General features: G+C 48.0%; 1 protein-coding gene across 1 annotated transcript in view; it reads right to left on the bottom strand.

Annotated features, from left to right (window-relative positions):
- LOC121584102 (GDNF family receptor alpha-2-like) overlaps positions 1-13,097 on the bottom strand; it is an 82,219-nt gene extending 69,122 nt beyond the window's left edge. Inside the window, exons 1-2 of the mRNA XM_041899933.1 lie at positions 12,543-13,097; positions 10,173-10,481 (exon numbers count right to left, since the gene is read on the bottom strand). Coding sequence (XP_041755867.1) covers positions 10,173-10,481; positions 12,543-12,582 — 349 coding nt within the window. The 5' untranslated portion in view covers positions 12,583-13,097. The remainder of the gene's footprint in view (positions 1-10,172; positions 10,482-12,542) is intronic.
- Positions 13,098-15,757: the final 2,660 nt, after the last annotated feature.

The raw sequence follows: 15,757 nt of genomic DNA, 5'->3' as shown, positions 1-15,757 counted from the left end.
ACACTTGCATGACGTTTATACCTGTTGCTCCCGTCTCACTATACTCCGCCCATATTTTGTGCTCAACTCTTAACCCTGCATACAATACATTATGCAAAATGCCTAGAATGGCAATTGTTGCTGCAATTTAGCAAACACAAACCTTTAAAGGCCCATGCAGTCAAAATTCAGTTTTTCCAGTATTTTGACCAATAACAAAGAGAGTTCCAAACCGCTCTGCCAATGACAGCTAGTTTTCAGGTTACATATCCCTCCCATTACATTAGGCCTCTCCAATTATGCACCTCACTCAGAGCACTCCCAGACAGTCCTAGCAAAATTATTGTTTGAGAATAGTTTTTTGCTAAAAACCAATTAAAAAATATATCTACAGTGCATTCGGACCCCTTGAATTTTTCCACATTTTGTTACATTACAGCCTTATTCTAAAATGTATCAAATAGTTTTTGTTCATAATGACAAAGCAAAAAAAAAATTGTAGACAAAATATCACATTTACATAAGTATTCAGACCCTTTACTCAGTACTTTGTTGAAGCACATTTGTCAGTGATTACAGCCTCGAGTCTTATTGGGTATGACGCTACAAGCTTGGCACATCTGTATTCTCCCATTCTTCTCTGCAGATCCTCTCAAGCTCTGTGCGGTTGGATAGGGAGCGTCGCTGCACAGCTATTTTCAGGTCTCTCCAGAGATGTTAGATCGGGTTCAAGTCTGGGCTCTGGCTGGGACACTCAAGGACATTCAGAGACTTGTCCCGAAGCCACTCTTGTGTTGTCTTGGCTGTGTGCTTAGGATCGTTGTCCTATTGGAAGGTGAACCTTCGCCCCAGTCTGAGGTCCTGAGCGCTCTGGAACAGGTTTTCATCAAGGATCTCTCTGTACTTTGCTCCGTTCATCTTTCCCTCGATCCTGACTGGTCTCCTAGTCCCTGCCGCTGAAAAACATCCCCACAGCATGATGCTGCCACCACCACGCATCACCATAGTGTCACGATCGTCTGAAGAAGCGGACCAATACGCAGCGCGTGGAGTGAACATGATGACTTTATTTAATAAAGCAACCACAAAAAACAACAAATGACGATAGTGAAGTCCTCTGTAACACTGACAGAAACATGGAACAAAAACCCACAAACACACAGTGAAACCACAACAGTTTAAATATGGCTCCCAATCAGAGATAACGAGCCGACAGCTGTCACTCGTTACCTCCGATTGGGAGTCACATGAATAATAACCACCACAACATAGAAATGAACACCTAGAAACCAACATAGAAATACACCCAAAAGAAAATGAACAACCCTGGCTCAATAATCAAAGTCCATGGAGCCAGAGTGTCACAGTACCCCCCCCTAAAGGTGCGAACTCCGGGCGCACCAACATACAGTCTAGGGGAGGGTCTGGGTGGCGTCTGTCCATGGTGGCGGCTCTGGCACTGGTCGTGGTCCCCACCCCACCATAGTCACTACCCGCTTACGTAGCCTCCTCCAAATGACCACCCCCCAACTAAACCCCACAGGATTAAGGGACAGCACTGGACTAAGAGGCATCACCGGACTCAGGGGCAGCACCGGACTAAGGGCAGCACCCGGGCTAAGGGGCAGCACCGGGCTAAGGGGCAGCACCGGACTAAGGGGCAGCACCGGACTGAATGGCGGATCCTGGCTGGCTGGCTCTGGCGGATCCTGGCTGGACGGCTCTGGCGGATCCTTGCTGGACGGCTCTGGCGGATCCTGGCTGGACGGCTCTGGCGGATCCTGGCTGGACGGCTCATGGCTGGCTGACGGATCTGGCTGCTCATGGCTGGCTGACGGATCTGGCTGCTCGTGGCTGGCTGACGGACCTGGCTGCTCGTGGCTGGCTGACGGATCTGGCTGCTCATGGCTGGCTGACGGATCTGGCTGATCCTGTCTGGCGGAAGGCTCTGGCTGATCCTGTCTGGCGGAAGGCTCTGGCTGATCCTGTCTGGCGGAAGGCTCTGGCTGATCCTGTCTGGCGGAAGGCTCTGGCTGATCCTGTCTGGCGGAAGGCTCTGGCTGATCCTGTCTGGCGGAAGGCTCTAGCGGCTCCTGTCTGGCGGAAGGCTCTAGCGGCTCCGGTCTGGCGGACGGCTCTGAAGGCTCATGGCAGACGGGCGGCTTTGCAGGTTCAGTACAGACGGGCGGCTTTAGCGCCGTTGGGCAGACGGGCAGTTCAAGCGCCGTTGGGCAGACGGGCAGTTCAGGCGCCGTTGGGCAGACGGGCAGTCCAGGTGCCGTTGGGCAGACGGGCAGTTCAGGCGCCGTTGGGCAGACGGGCAGTTCAGGCGCCGTTGGGCAGACGGGCAGTTCAGGCGCCGTTGGGCAGACGGGCAGTTCAGGCGCCCGTTGGGCAGACGGCAGACTCTGGCCGTCTGAGGCGCACCTTAGGCCTGGCGCGTAGTGCCGGAACTGGAGGTACCGGGCTGAGGACACGCATCTCAGGGCTAGTGCGGGGAGAAGGAACAGGCCGGACCGGGCTGGCGACGCGCACCGTAGACTTGGTGCGGGTGGCAGGAACAGGCCGGACCGGGCTGGCGACGCGCACCGTCAGTTTGGTGCGAGTGGCAGGAACAGGCCAGGTCGGGCTGGCGACGCGCACCGTAGACTTGGTGCGGGTGGCAGAACAGGCCGGGTCGGGCTGGCGACGCGCACCGTAGACTTGGTGCGGGTGGCAGGAACAGGCCGGACCGGGCTGGCGACGCGCACCGTATCCCTGGTGCGAGTGGCCGGAACAGGCCGGGTCGGGCTGGCGACGCGCACCGTATCCCTGGTGCGAGTGGCCGAACAGGCCGGGCCGGGCTGTCGACGCACACCGTATCCTTGGTGCGTGGAGCAGGAACAGGCCGGGCAGGGCTGTCGACGCACACCGTATCCTTGGTGCGTGGAGCAGGAACAGGCCGGGCAGGGCTGTCGACGCACACCGTATCCTCTGTGCGTGGAGCAGGAACAGGCCGGGCTGGGCTGGCGACGCACACCGTAGGTTCTGTGCGTGGAGCAGGAACAGGCCGGGCTGGGCTGGCGACGCACACCGTAGGTTCTGTGCGTGGAGCAGGAACAGGCCGGGCTGGGCTGGCGACGCACACCGTGGGCTTGGTGCGTGGAGCAGGAACAGGCCGGGCAGGGCTGTCGACGCACACCGTATCCTTGGTGCGTGGAGCAGGAACAGGCCGGGCTGGGCTGGCGACGCACACCGTGGGCTTGATGCGTGGAGTAGGAACAGGCCGGTCCGTACTGGGAACACACACCACTGGCTTTAACTGGGGGATCAGGAACGGGCCGGACCGGACTGGTAACACACATCAGTCTCTCACGCCGTGCCGCAACAACTTCCCTTCCTCTACTCGCCAATGGCTCCCGTAATCCGATAGCCTTCTCTCCACGTCTCCCTGTAGCAGCCTCCTGCTGCCCAGCCGCCCAAGCCATGTGCCCCCCCCAAAAAACTTTTTGGGGTTGCCTCTCGTCCTTCAAAACGATGATGGCCCTGCTGACGCCGTTGCTCCTCTCTCGCCAGGGCCTTGATCTTCCCCCAAGGTCCCTTGCCCCCGAGCATGTCCTCCCAGGACCACGATTTGCCCACCTGGGCCATGGCCAGCCTCTCGATCTCCTTACCAGGCGCCTCCTCCCATGTCCAGTCTCTTTGCTCCTGGACACGCTGCTTGGTCCTTTTGGGGTGGGTTTTTCTGTCACGATCGTCTGAAGAAGCGGACCAATACGCAGCGCGTGGAGTGAACATGATGACTTTATTTAATAAAGCAACCACAAAAAACAACAAATGACGATAGTGAAGTCCTCTGTAACACTGACAGAAACATGGAACAAAAACCCACAAACACACAGTGAAACCACAACAGTTTAAATATGGCTCCCAATCAGAGATAACGAGCCGACAGCTGTCACTCGTTACCTCCGATTGGGAGTCACATGAATAATAACCACCACAACATAGAAATGAACACCTAGAAACCAACATAGAAATACACCCAAAAGAAAATGAACAACCCTGGCTCAATAATCAAAGTCCATGGAGCCAGAGTGTCACACATAGGGATGATGCCAGGTTTCCTCCAGAAGTGACACTTGGCATTCAGGCCAAAGAGTTCAATCATGGTTTCATCAGACCAGAGAATCTTGTTGCTCATGGTCTGAGAGTTTTTAGGTGCCTTTTGGCAAACTCCAAGCAGGCTGTCATGTGCCTTTTACTGAGGAGTGGCTTCAGTCTGACCACTCTACCATAAAGGCCTGATTGGTGGAGTGCTGTAGAGATGGTTGTCCTTCTGGAAGGTTCTCCCATCTCCACAGAGGAACTCTCGAGCTCTGTCAGTGTGACCTTCGGGTTCTTGGTCACCTCCCTGACCAAGGCCCTTCTCCCCCGATTGCTCAGTTTGGCTTGGCGGCCAGCTCTAGGAAGAGTCTTGGTGGTTCCAAACTTCTTCCATTTAAGAATGATGGAGGCCACTGTGTTCTTGGGGACCTTCAATGCTGCAAAAATGGTTTGGTACCCTTCCCCAGATCTGTGCCTAAACACAATCCTGTCTCGGAGCTCTACGGCCAATTCTTATATAGACAGGTGTGTGCCTTTCCAAATCATGTCCAATCAATTGAATTTACCACAGGTGGACTCCAATCAAGTTGTAGAAACATCTCAAGGATGATCAATGGAAACTGTCACACCCTGATCTGTTTCACATGTCTTTGTGATTGTCTCCACCCCCCTCCAGGTGTCGCCCATCTTCCCCATTATCCCCAGTGTATTTATAACTGTGTTCTCTGTTTGTCTGTTGCCAGTTCGTTTTGTTTCGTCAAGCCTACCAGCGGTTTTCCCATTGCTCCTTTCTTTCTGAAGTTCCTGTTTTCTATTTTTCCCGGTTTTGACCATTCTGCCTGCCCTGACCCTGAGCCTGCCTGCCGTTCTGTACCTTGTCACACCACCCTGGATTATTGACCTCTGCCTGCCCTGACCCTGAGACTGCCTGCCGATCTGTACCTTTCGGACTCTGATCTGGATTACTGACCTCTGCCTGCCCTTGACCTGTCGTTTGCCTGCCCCCTGTTTTTGTAATAAACTTTTGTTACTTCCACACTGTCTGCATCTGGGTCTTCTCCTGAAACGTTATAGTACGAACTGGCCATGATTGACCCAGCAGACTCGAACCAGCTCCGCAATGCCATCTCCTCCCAAGGAGCCACCATTGGAAGGCACGAGGAGTTGCTTCGTTGTCTCATGGAAGGGTTCCAGACCTTGGCCAAACGCCATCACAGAGCGTTTAACACATTGCTGGAGCAATTCCGCTGGTTGTCTGTTAGGCAGCCTACCACGACGGTAACCTCCCAGTCCCTCAATAACCTGGCTGTTAGCAGCACGGCCTCCCCGGCCACCCCGGTTTCCCGAGAACCCCGCTAACCTCCCCTGGAGAGTCGGGAACCTGTCGGGCATTTCTCGCTCAGTGTTCGCTCATCATCGAGCTTCAGCCCTCCTCCTTCCCCTCGGATCGCTCTAAAATAGCGTACCTCTTCGCGCTGATGTCCGGGAGGGCTCACGCCTGGGCTACGGCAGTGTGGGAACAACATTCGGCCGTAAGCTTCAGTCTGGAGGAGTTTGTGCAGGAGGTAAAGAAGGTTTTCGATGCTCCATTGTCCGGGAGAGAGGCTGCCCGGAAGTTACTCCAGCTTCGGCAAGAATCCCGCAGTGTGGCAGACTATGCATTGGATTTCCGCACGTTGACAGCTGAGTGTGCCTGCAACCCGGAAGAGCTGTTCGACACGTTCCTGCACGGAGTATCGGAGGAAGTAAAGGACAAGCTTGAAGCTATGGGAATGAAGGAAGGAGAGGAAGTCCGGTTTCACCTCGTCTCCGAGGCATCCCGGAAGTCCCCGACGGCTCTGTTGCCGAGAGAACCCGAGGCTACCCGAGTTCCCCAGAGAGTCTCCGAAGTCTGCCGATTCACCTCTTCCCGGGCCGATGCAACTAGGCAGAGCTAGGCTGTCTCCAGCCGAACGGCAATACAGGCTTCACACAAAGAGTTGCCTGTATTGCGGGACTACTGGTCATTTTGTGTCCACCTGTCCACTAAAAAAACAGGCTCACTGGTAGGAGTGCATACTCTGGTGGGCCAGAGTATAACTTTTTCTTCTCCCCTTACTCGCACCCCCTTTCATGCCATCTTGCTGTGGGGAACCAGTCAATCTATCTGGGTACTCATCGACTCTGGGGCCGATGAGAGCTTTATGGACACTACCCTGGCGTCCGAGCTTGGCATCCCCACTCAGCCCCTCTCCATTCCCATGGACGTTAGAGCGCTGGACGGGCTCACTATAGGCCGGGTCACTTACAATACCACTCCCATCAACCTACAAGTGTCAGGGTCAGTGAGGCAATCCAATTTATGCTGATTAAGTCTCCTCAGGTTCCCGTGGTATTGGGATTCTCTTGGCTCCAGCGACACAATCCCATCATAGACTGGACTGCAGGTGCCATTATGGGCTGGAGCCCGTTCTGCCATGCCCATTGCCTGAAGTCAGCGCAGCCTGCCCCGGGATGTCTTCCTGTGGGCTCTGAAGTTGCCCCAGACTTCTCCGCCATTCCCGCTGAGTACCAGGACCTCCGGGAGGTGTTCAGTAAGGCCCGGGCCACTTCGCTTCCACTGCACCAACCCTACGACTGCGGAATCAACCTTTTCCCAGGCGCCACTCTGCCCCGGGGGGACGCTGTCGGGTCCGGAGACCAAGGCTACGGAGACCTACATTGAGGACTCCCTAGCTGCCGGGTTCATCCATCCTTCTGCCTCCCCTGCCGGCGCAGGGTTCTTCTTTGTGGAGAAGAAGGACAAAACCCTGCGCCCGTGGCCTCAAAGACATCACGGTGAAGAACTGTTACCCGCTACCACTCATCTCCTCTGCCTTCGAGCTGCTCCAGGGGGCCAATGTGTTCTCCAAGCTGAACCTACGGAATGCCTACCACCTGGGGCAGATACGGGAGGGGGACGAGTGGAAGACTGCCTTCAACATGGCCAGCGGTCACTACGAGTATCTGGTCATGCCATTTGGCCTTACCAATGCTCCTGCTGTGTTCCAGGCCCTGGTTAATGATGTTCTCTGTGACACATTGATCCGGTTCATCTTCGTCTACCTCGACGACATCCTCGCCTTTTCCCGCTCCGCCCAAGACCACGTGCCCTATGTCCAACAGGTCCTTCAACACCTCTTGGAGTACCAGCTTTTTGTCAAAGCGGAGAAATGCGAATTCCATTGCTCCACCATCCCCTTCCTGGGCTACATCATCACTGAAGGGAGTGTACAGATGGATCCCGGGAAGGTGAGAGCGGTGGTGGATTGGCCCCAGCCTATGTCCAGAGTGCAGCTGCAACGTTTACTGGGATTCGCCAAATTTTATCGCCGCTTTATCCGGGGTTACAGCACCCTGGCTTCCCCCCTGTCTGCACACACCTCTCTAAGGTTCCGTTCACATGGTCCCCAGCTGCTGACCGGGCGTTCCGGGACATCAAACACCATTTCACCACTGCTCCCATCTTGGTTCATCCTGACCCGTCCCACCAGTTCATGGTGGAGGCCGATGCTTCGGATGTCGGAGTGGGGGCGGTCCTTTCCCAGTGTTCGGCCCTGGACCTCAAGTTACATCCCTGCGCCTTCTTCTCCCATCGCCTCAACACCACGGAGAGGACGCTGCACGTCTTCCAGATTAATGGACTCCCAGTGGACATGGTCTCCGAACGGGGTCCTCAGTTCTAATCCCGGTTCTGGAAGGCTTTCTGCACACTCATTGGGTAGTCGGCCAGCCTGTCCTCCGGTTTCCACCCTCAGTCCAATGGCCAGTCGGAGCGGGCCAACCAAGACCTGGAGATGACTCTGTGCTGCCTGGTCTCCGCCAACCCCACCACCTGGAGCCAGCAACTAGTGTGGGTCAAATACTCCTGCAATACCCTTCCCTGCTCTGTCACGGGTCTTTCGCCCTTTTGAGTGTTCCCTGGGTTATCAGCCCCTGCTCTTCCCGGAGCAAGAGGAAGAGGTTGGCATACCCTCGGCCCAGATGTTTGTCCACCGCTGTCATCATACCTGGAGGAGAGCCTGGTCGGCTCTTCTCAAGACCACCTCCAGGTATCGGCGACAAGCCGATCGCCACCGGACCCCGGCTCCCCGGTATCGTCTCGGGCAGAGGGTATGGTTTATCGTCCCATTCCCCATCTCCAAGATCATTAGCCCCTCTGCTGTTCGTCTTCTGTTGCCCCGTACCCTCTGTATACATCCCACTTTTCATGTGTCTAGGATCAAACCTATGTCTCACAGCCCTTTGTCTCCTGTTTCCCCTTGCTCCTGTCTTTCTGAAGTTCCTGTTTTCTAGTTTTCCCGGTTTTGACCATTCTGCCTGCCCTGACCCTGAGCCTGCCTGCCGTTCTGTACCTTGTCACACCACCCTGGATTATTGACCTCTGCCTGCCCTGACCCTGAGACTGCCTGCCGTTCTGTACCTTTCGGGCTCTGATCTGGATTACTGACCTCTGCCTGCCCTTGACCTGTCGTTTACCTGCTCCCTGTTTTTGTAATAAACTTTTGTTACTTCAACACTGTCTGTATCTGGGTCTTCTCCTGAAACGTGATAGGAACAGGATGCACCTGAGCTCATAGCAAAGGGTCTGAATACTTATGTAAATAAGCTATTTCTGTTTTTAATTAGTAATACATTTGCACAAAAAAATTACCTGTTTTCACTTTGTCATTATGGGGTATTGTGTGTAGATTGATGAGGAAAATGTTTGATTTAATCAATTTCAGAATAAGGCTGTAACGTAACAAAATGTGGAAAAAGAGAAGGGGTCTAAATACTTTCCGACTGCACTGTATACCATTTTAATGGGAAATTATTATAGTAAGGTACTTAATTGTTCCCCAGAAATGATTTGGTATTAAAATAAAAACAGGTTGCATTGGGCCTTTAATAAATCTGCCCCAAAGTCCCTTAATGACTTGCCACTTTAGTCAACAGCAACACAGGCGGGCTCTTAGGATTTATCTACATAGCCCATAGACATCCCCCTACCAGCTTTGAAAGAAAACCTTTCAAAGCTGGTGCGCTTCCTACAATATCCCAACTTTTTCCGGTTTTTGTCCACAACAATTTTTTAAGTGGCTTGCAGCGTTTTTGAGGGTCCGTGGGGAATCAGCCCTTGTGTTTGTTTCCAAAGAACAATGTTATACACAGATTTCTTCCAGTTAACAAAAGCCTGGTTGACTGCACAATGGATCGTGATTAGATTAAAGCTGCACTGTAAGAGCTCTGGCCTCCATTAAAGCCCGTTTTATCTCCCTGGACAGTGCCAAAATGGGACAGTTGCATTCTTCGGTTAAGTATCCTCAGTGAAGGACACAGGGGAGGTCTGTATTTGTCCAAACAACTTACTGCAGCCTATTGTATCATAAAATGTTAACTCTGTTCAAAGAGGTCTGCTTCAGTGTCCTAACATTTCACTTAAACCGTCTATCGTAGAGCATAGGCTTAGAGACTGATGTACTCTAACCGCGGTTGAATAGCATATGTGTCAAAGCTTTTGACTACAATAGATCTTATGATCTGATTTGACATCAGCTGCAGTGATGTCTTAAGATATTCATCATACCATGCTTATGACAATGTAAAGTAGGCTTTTGAAGGGCTAAGGTTTAAGTGAAACATTACCTCCTGCACTGTGTAAGTGGCCGGCTCCAGGTCATTGAACGGTGGGTTTATAACCTAATAATATGATAATATGGAACTCTTTAGGTGAAAACCAATAGTGCTCCCATAACAGGTCTCGCTGCTATAATTTAATTATTGCTCCATTATTTCACAGAGAATGGAAAGCATATATTTTTCATCAGGGGTTTCAGGGTGTCACTATATCCTGTAGCAGGTGCAACATAGAATCCATGAGACTTTCCTTTCCTTGTGCTCTGCATTTTGTACAGAGACCTGCATGATCACTATCTGATGACATGTTTGTTCACTAACAAAACGTCTGTTTTTTATCAATGTCATATAGGTACAATTCATAATAGCAGACATCTTTGCACATAACAGCAGTTCTCAATTTGTAAGTATCTCTCTAGCTTTGTATGTTGCACCAGACACAAACATGAATTGATTTATTTTAGTCTCACCTTCGGTCAGGCCCATGTGGATGCTCCAGTAGCTCTGCAGACACTGCAGCTCTTTCTTCATGCCCCTTTTACAGCGACAGTCATACAGCGGGCTGACCAGCAGCACCTCCAGGGCAGCCTGGCACTCCCTGTTGGCCAGCATGGTGTCCCTCTCTCTGCCCACCAGGCACTGGCGCATCACCCTGTAGCGGGAGCTGCACTGGGGGTTCTGGTTGCACATGTCACTGGCCCTCACGCAATCCACCAAGCCATGGGCACTCGTCCCAGCCAGGGCCGAATAGGAACCGCCCCAGGAGCACACAACCCCGTCTGAGGGAGAGAAAGGAGGTTCTCTCATTAGTCTTACACATGCATGGGCATATTTGATGGATTTACTGTAGATACCACTGGTGCTGTATGAACATTTCATATGGTGTAAGGTAGTGTTTCCGAAACCTCTCCTTGAGTACCCCCAGCTGTTCCATGTATTTGATATATTACAGAATTAGCACACCTGATTCAACAGATGAAGGGCTTGGTGATAAGTTGACAAATTGAGTGCTAGCACTGGAATACATAAAATAAGTAGAATGGCTGTGGGGTACTCAAGGAGAGGTTTAGAAAACACTGGTGTAAGGGCTGTTTCTGATCACAGAACATTTTTGTTTATGAATATCAAACATGCAGAGAAAACATACACATCTAAGGAAATTGCAATTAATTAACCGTGTAATCACCCAACGTGCAAAACTGGTTTCTGTGACGCCACGGTCGGGTTGAAATTCATTTTTTATATGATTTTCTGACCACTTATGACAATTTACTTAATGTCTCAATGTTGTCATGAAAGAGACATCTTTACCTGGTTATAATCTAGTTATTTGATGTAGCCACAACCAATTTACAACCAGAACATTTTCATTATGACATCCCATGTAAAATGTTGTCCACTGGGCACCATATATTGGTCCTAAACCCTCTTAAAGATGTGCTATTGCTCTTCTCTCAAGAACAGATCTGAAAGGCCTATTTTAAATGCAGGCTATTGTGCAATGGAAACTCAAACGCCTTACAATTTTGCAATCTCAGCAGACAGAATTTTGCATAGGACGTCATAACGACGTAATTTTCTGGTAGAAACGTCAGATTACCAGAGGAAATACATAATATGTTGGTTGTTATTTTGTCAGATAACCAGATTAGAACCAGTTAAAGGTATTTTGTCTGGTCTAAAGAGATGTACTGTATATAAAAAAAACATTTTACAATCTGTATACAACCTGATCATGACGTCATTGAAACCGGTTTTGCCAACTGGTATGAAACAGGTGCATGATTTTCTTTGACAACTAGACCCAGGAACCACAGGAGGTTGGTGGCACCTTAATTGGGGAGGACGGGCTTGTGGTAATGGCTGGAGTGGGAATAAGTGGAATGATATCCATTCGCTCCGTTCCAGCCATTTGTATGAGCCATCCTCCCCTCAGCAGCCTCCACTGCCAGGAACAGATCCAAATATATTAGACTTGTTTGACAAGTCAATATAGGTAATGTTCATAGCACACAAGTATTTGACGTTCACCTAGTTATGAGATATTCTTCAGTCTATTATCTGTTATGCTTCATGGTCATTGATCTCAATGCACTTATCTTGGGGATATTACAGTTTTCCATATTGTTATTGTATATGACAGTCAAATCAATAACAGAAATATTGAAAGTAAAATAAAGGCTTATCTCTTCAATGACATAGACAAGGAAAGATACACACACCCACTCCAATATAGATGGAAAGAGTGATATGAGAGATACCTTCAGGTTGTTCTAAACCTGCAAACTGCTGAGGGGGGATATTGCTAGACTTTTCAATTGGTTTAAAGTAGAGGGAGTATGCAGTAAAACTAAATTATGCAAATAACCATTATCCTAACTGATAAATTGAACATCTTCTACCACCAAGACAGATAATCCTCATCATCATCATCATCCTCATCATCATGTTTACGCTATGCATTCATTTAATGTGGGTTATTTCACTATCTCAACCTTAATCAAATAAGCAGATGAGAATGAGATGCCAAGAGACAATACATATCTGCTCTAAAAAGAATTTGGAGTAGGTAAAATGTTGCACCTAATAAACTCTAACATGCACTCTATGGGTAATTACGGAAATAATGTCAATGTAATTGATTTAATGATACGATACTAAAACTTAAAGATTGATTTCATAATGAGTAGGCTATAGACGAAACAGCATCAAACGAAAAAACCTACGGAATGTATTATGTTCACTACAATTACTAAACGATCCCCATGAATGTCATGTTATGGAATTAATGCTTTTATCTCATTTCAAACTTAAGAAACATCAAAATATAAATATCTCACCTAATAGAAACAGAACGAGGTACAAATAAACCCACATCATGACGAATTAATAGCCTAATTAGATTCAGAGTCAAGAATCTGTGAAAGCAGGGATCCGATTAAATTTTCTTCCTCTTGTAAACGTGTTGTAAATTCCTTTCCAAATCGTTAATTCCTGCGTAACTAACTGTAAGAATTTGAATATCCTCTGAAAAAACTCCAGTTATTACGGAACTCGGCTTTACAATTCCCCCGTCTCAATAATCCACCAATTTCAAAACACAAAAAATAAAATGTCAAAATCCTCTTGGTAAAGGAATTCAATCCCTTTAAGAAATTATTTCTGGTGTAAAGTGTACATATCGAATGAACTGTGGCATCTCTCCACATCAAGAGCTCTGATGATCCAGTTCGGAGCTCCCTGACTTGAAACGATACGCAAAGATAATTATTTGGCAACAATATTGATGTCAAATAACTTTTCACAATGACATTTCTCTGGAGGTTTATGCTGAGTGCAGACTTGACCAGACTTGACTCTCCAAAAGCCGCGCGTCCGCCTCTGACTTTCGTGCGAGTCTCTGCGCTTCTTTTTGAGTGTTCTGGAATCACAGGAGTTCATTTAATGAGCTTCGGGAAACCAGAAGAGGGCGATGATGATTCACTCGTTTACTGAAAAACGATTAACACCGCTATCTTAGCAAGAATATTGCTTCTCTGAAATTATTATGAGAGGAGTCCATCTTACGGTTGACACAGCTCGATTAGGTCTACTCTGTTATAGCCTACGCATGGAAATTATGTTCAGTGGATTGTGACATTTCGGGAATCGGCTGTCTTTTATGTCATGCTTCCACAATCAGCTAGCTCATTCACTATAAAACTAATTTCATCTTTTAAAGTCAAGCCAGGACATGTGCCTGTTCCTGCACATCACTAAATGCGTAATAAATGTTATTTATTTGTCAGGTACTTTCATGAGATCACATTTACCCTACTTTTTCTATGTCAATTCCAGCTCATAACGTGTAGGGCTACACACGAAACTAACAATAATAATAATAATAATATGCCATTTAGCAGACGCTTTTATCCAAAGCGACTTACAGTCATGCGTGCATACATTTATTTGTGTATGGGTGGTCCCGGGGATCGAACCCACAACCTTGGCGTTACAAGCGCCGTGCTCTACCAGCTGAGCTACAGAGGACCACTAACGTAGGCCTCCCAGTCAAACAGTTATGAAATGCAGTCTTCTCATATAGCAGAAATGATAACAACATGGTCATTCATTTCAGCTATATCCCATAATTTCATTTAATGTTGCATTAGAACCTTGGTCTCAAACATAGGGTTAAGGGACACAATGTATTGTATTGTATCAATGCCAAGGATGCCATGAAGTAAACGTTGAGGCTCCATTTTTCTAAATGTTCGAATTCTCAAGTCTTTCACAGATATGACTTGGTTCTGCTTCATTGCTTAAATAAATATTTAACAAATCTTGAAATCAAAGTCTCTATTTAGAGACAGGCACATTGACAAACTGCATAGCCAGTGCCTAATAATGATGGTAAACTGTCAAGCGGGCTTCTATCCCAAGAATAATAGGCATGTGTGTAATCTGAGAATCAGGCTCATTTTGACCTGGTGGCAAGGCTGATCTCCCCCCAGACCTTTATTCCACTTCCATATGAATAATTGGATGATTCCAGTGGTGTGATGTGGATTAGCCCCACAATGCAAATCAGTGACTTAGCCCCAAAATTGTGAATGATCTTTTCACCAATAAATGCTCAATTTCTAATGCTGCACACACAAATCCTTTTAATGCAGTGCTCTGTCAGGCTATCAGACTCCTTGTTGACATGGTACACCATGGCTATCTCCATGGGTATATCATTGCACCATCGCAAAACATCTGCAGTGATTAGCAAGTAAAATTAGAGAGAACAGAGTCATACTGGATGTTGCCTAGTTTGCCAGACTTATAGGCTAGCTTTCCCATCATACGACCAGGAACATCACTACACAGGCCATAAATCAGGCCATTAATTGAGTCAAACTCAATTGCTGAAGGGCCAATGGCCTGTGGGTTTTCACTCCTTCCTTGTACATTATTGATCAATTAAGGTCACTAATTAGTTACGAACTCTCCTTACCTGGTTGTCTAAGTCTAATGCTGTGTTCATAACCAAGTGGGAAGGTGGTAATTTCCAGTTGTGAAGTAGTAAATACGAGTTGGATGCATTCATATGCTTGGAACTCATTGAGAAACGCTGATTGGCTAATGGCAAACAAGCTGCATCAACAATAAACTAAACGTACAGCTATCATGCTCGCAAACAAATTATAGTGTTCAAAAACCATATTAATAGATTTATTTTCATAAATAATGTTTTGCTGTTGCATTTAACTACCAAAAATGCTGTTATCAAGGTCATTTCCTTAGAAGGTGATGTCAGAGGTCAGTATGTGGGAGAAGTTGGCGCTCAGGGATGATAGGCGAGTTTCCCACTAGTAATTACCAGTTCGAGGGGTGTTCAAGTGGATTTTTCTCAGTCCTATGTGGTAAATACCACCTTCCCACTTGGTTATAAACACAGGGTAAATTGGACACGAATTGAAAGGTAATAACGAAAACCAGTAGACACTTGGCCTTCCAGAAATGTTGTTTGACACCCCTGCAATAAATGTATCTGAGTACGAGAATGAGTCATTTTTCTCAAATATTTCTCCACCACGAACTGTGAGTGATATAAAATGAACATGGGTTCGTAAGTATTATTCACAAAATCTAACCATTTGACAATATGCAAATTAGTGCCACATTTATTCAAATGTCGATACAGGCGGTCCCTGGCGGCCTCCCCTCATACCGATGTTCGTGCCCTTTGGATAGACCACTAATTAATTTGAATATTGGAGTACAAAGAGTAGTTAAGCATAACTGATTAGATTAGGAATTATGGGGTAATTAATAAGTAACCTAGGGAGACCTGGCTTGAATGGAAAATATGATTAAATAGGCAGCCGTTTGCTACTTTCACTGCTCTTCCAGTCTTCCTGCTCTCACTAATATGTGTGCAATCCTGTGGACTAAATTCCCTTCAGTGACCAGCTAGCAGCTAAATTATGACTGACAATGAGAGTTATAAAGTATTGAGAAGAGAATATAGATTTGCAATGCATTCTCCAATTGTATTGTAACAATTGAATCTGTTTCAATCTATGAG

Source organism: Coregonus clupeaformis, chromosome 16 (genome assembly GCF_020615455.1).
Source record: "Coregonus clupeaformis isolate EN_2021a chromosome 16, ASM2061545v1, whole genome shotgun sequence".
Classification (NCBI taxonomy): Eukaryota; Metazoa; Chordata; class Actinopteri; order Salmoniformes; family Salmonidae; genus Coregonus; species Coregonus clupeaformis.
Note: the sequence above shows the minus strand (reverse complement) of the source record. Positions and strands in the feature narration are given on the sequence as shown.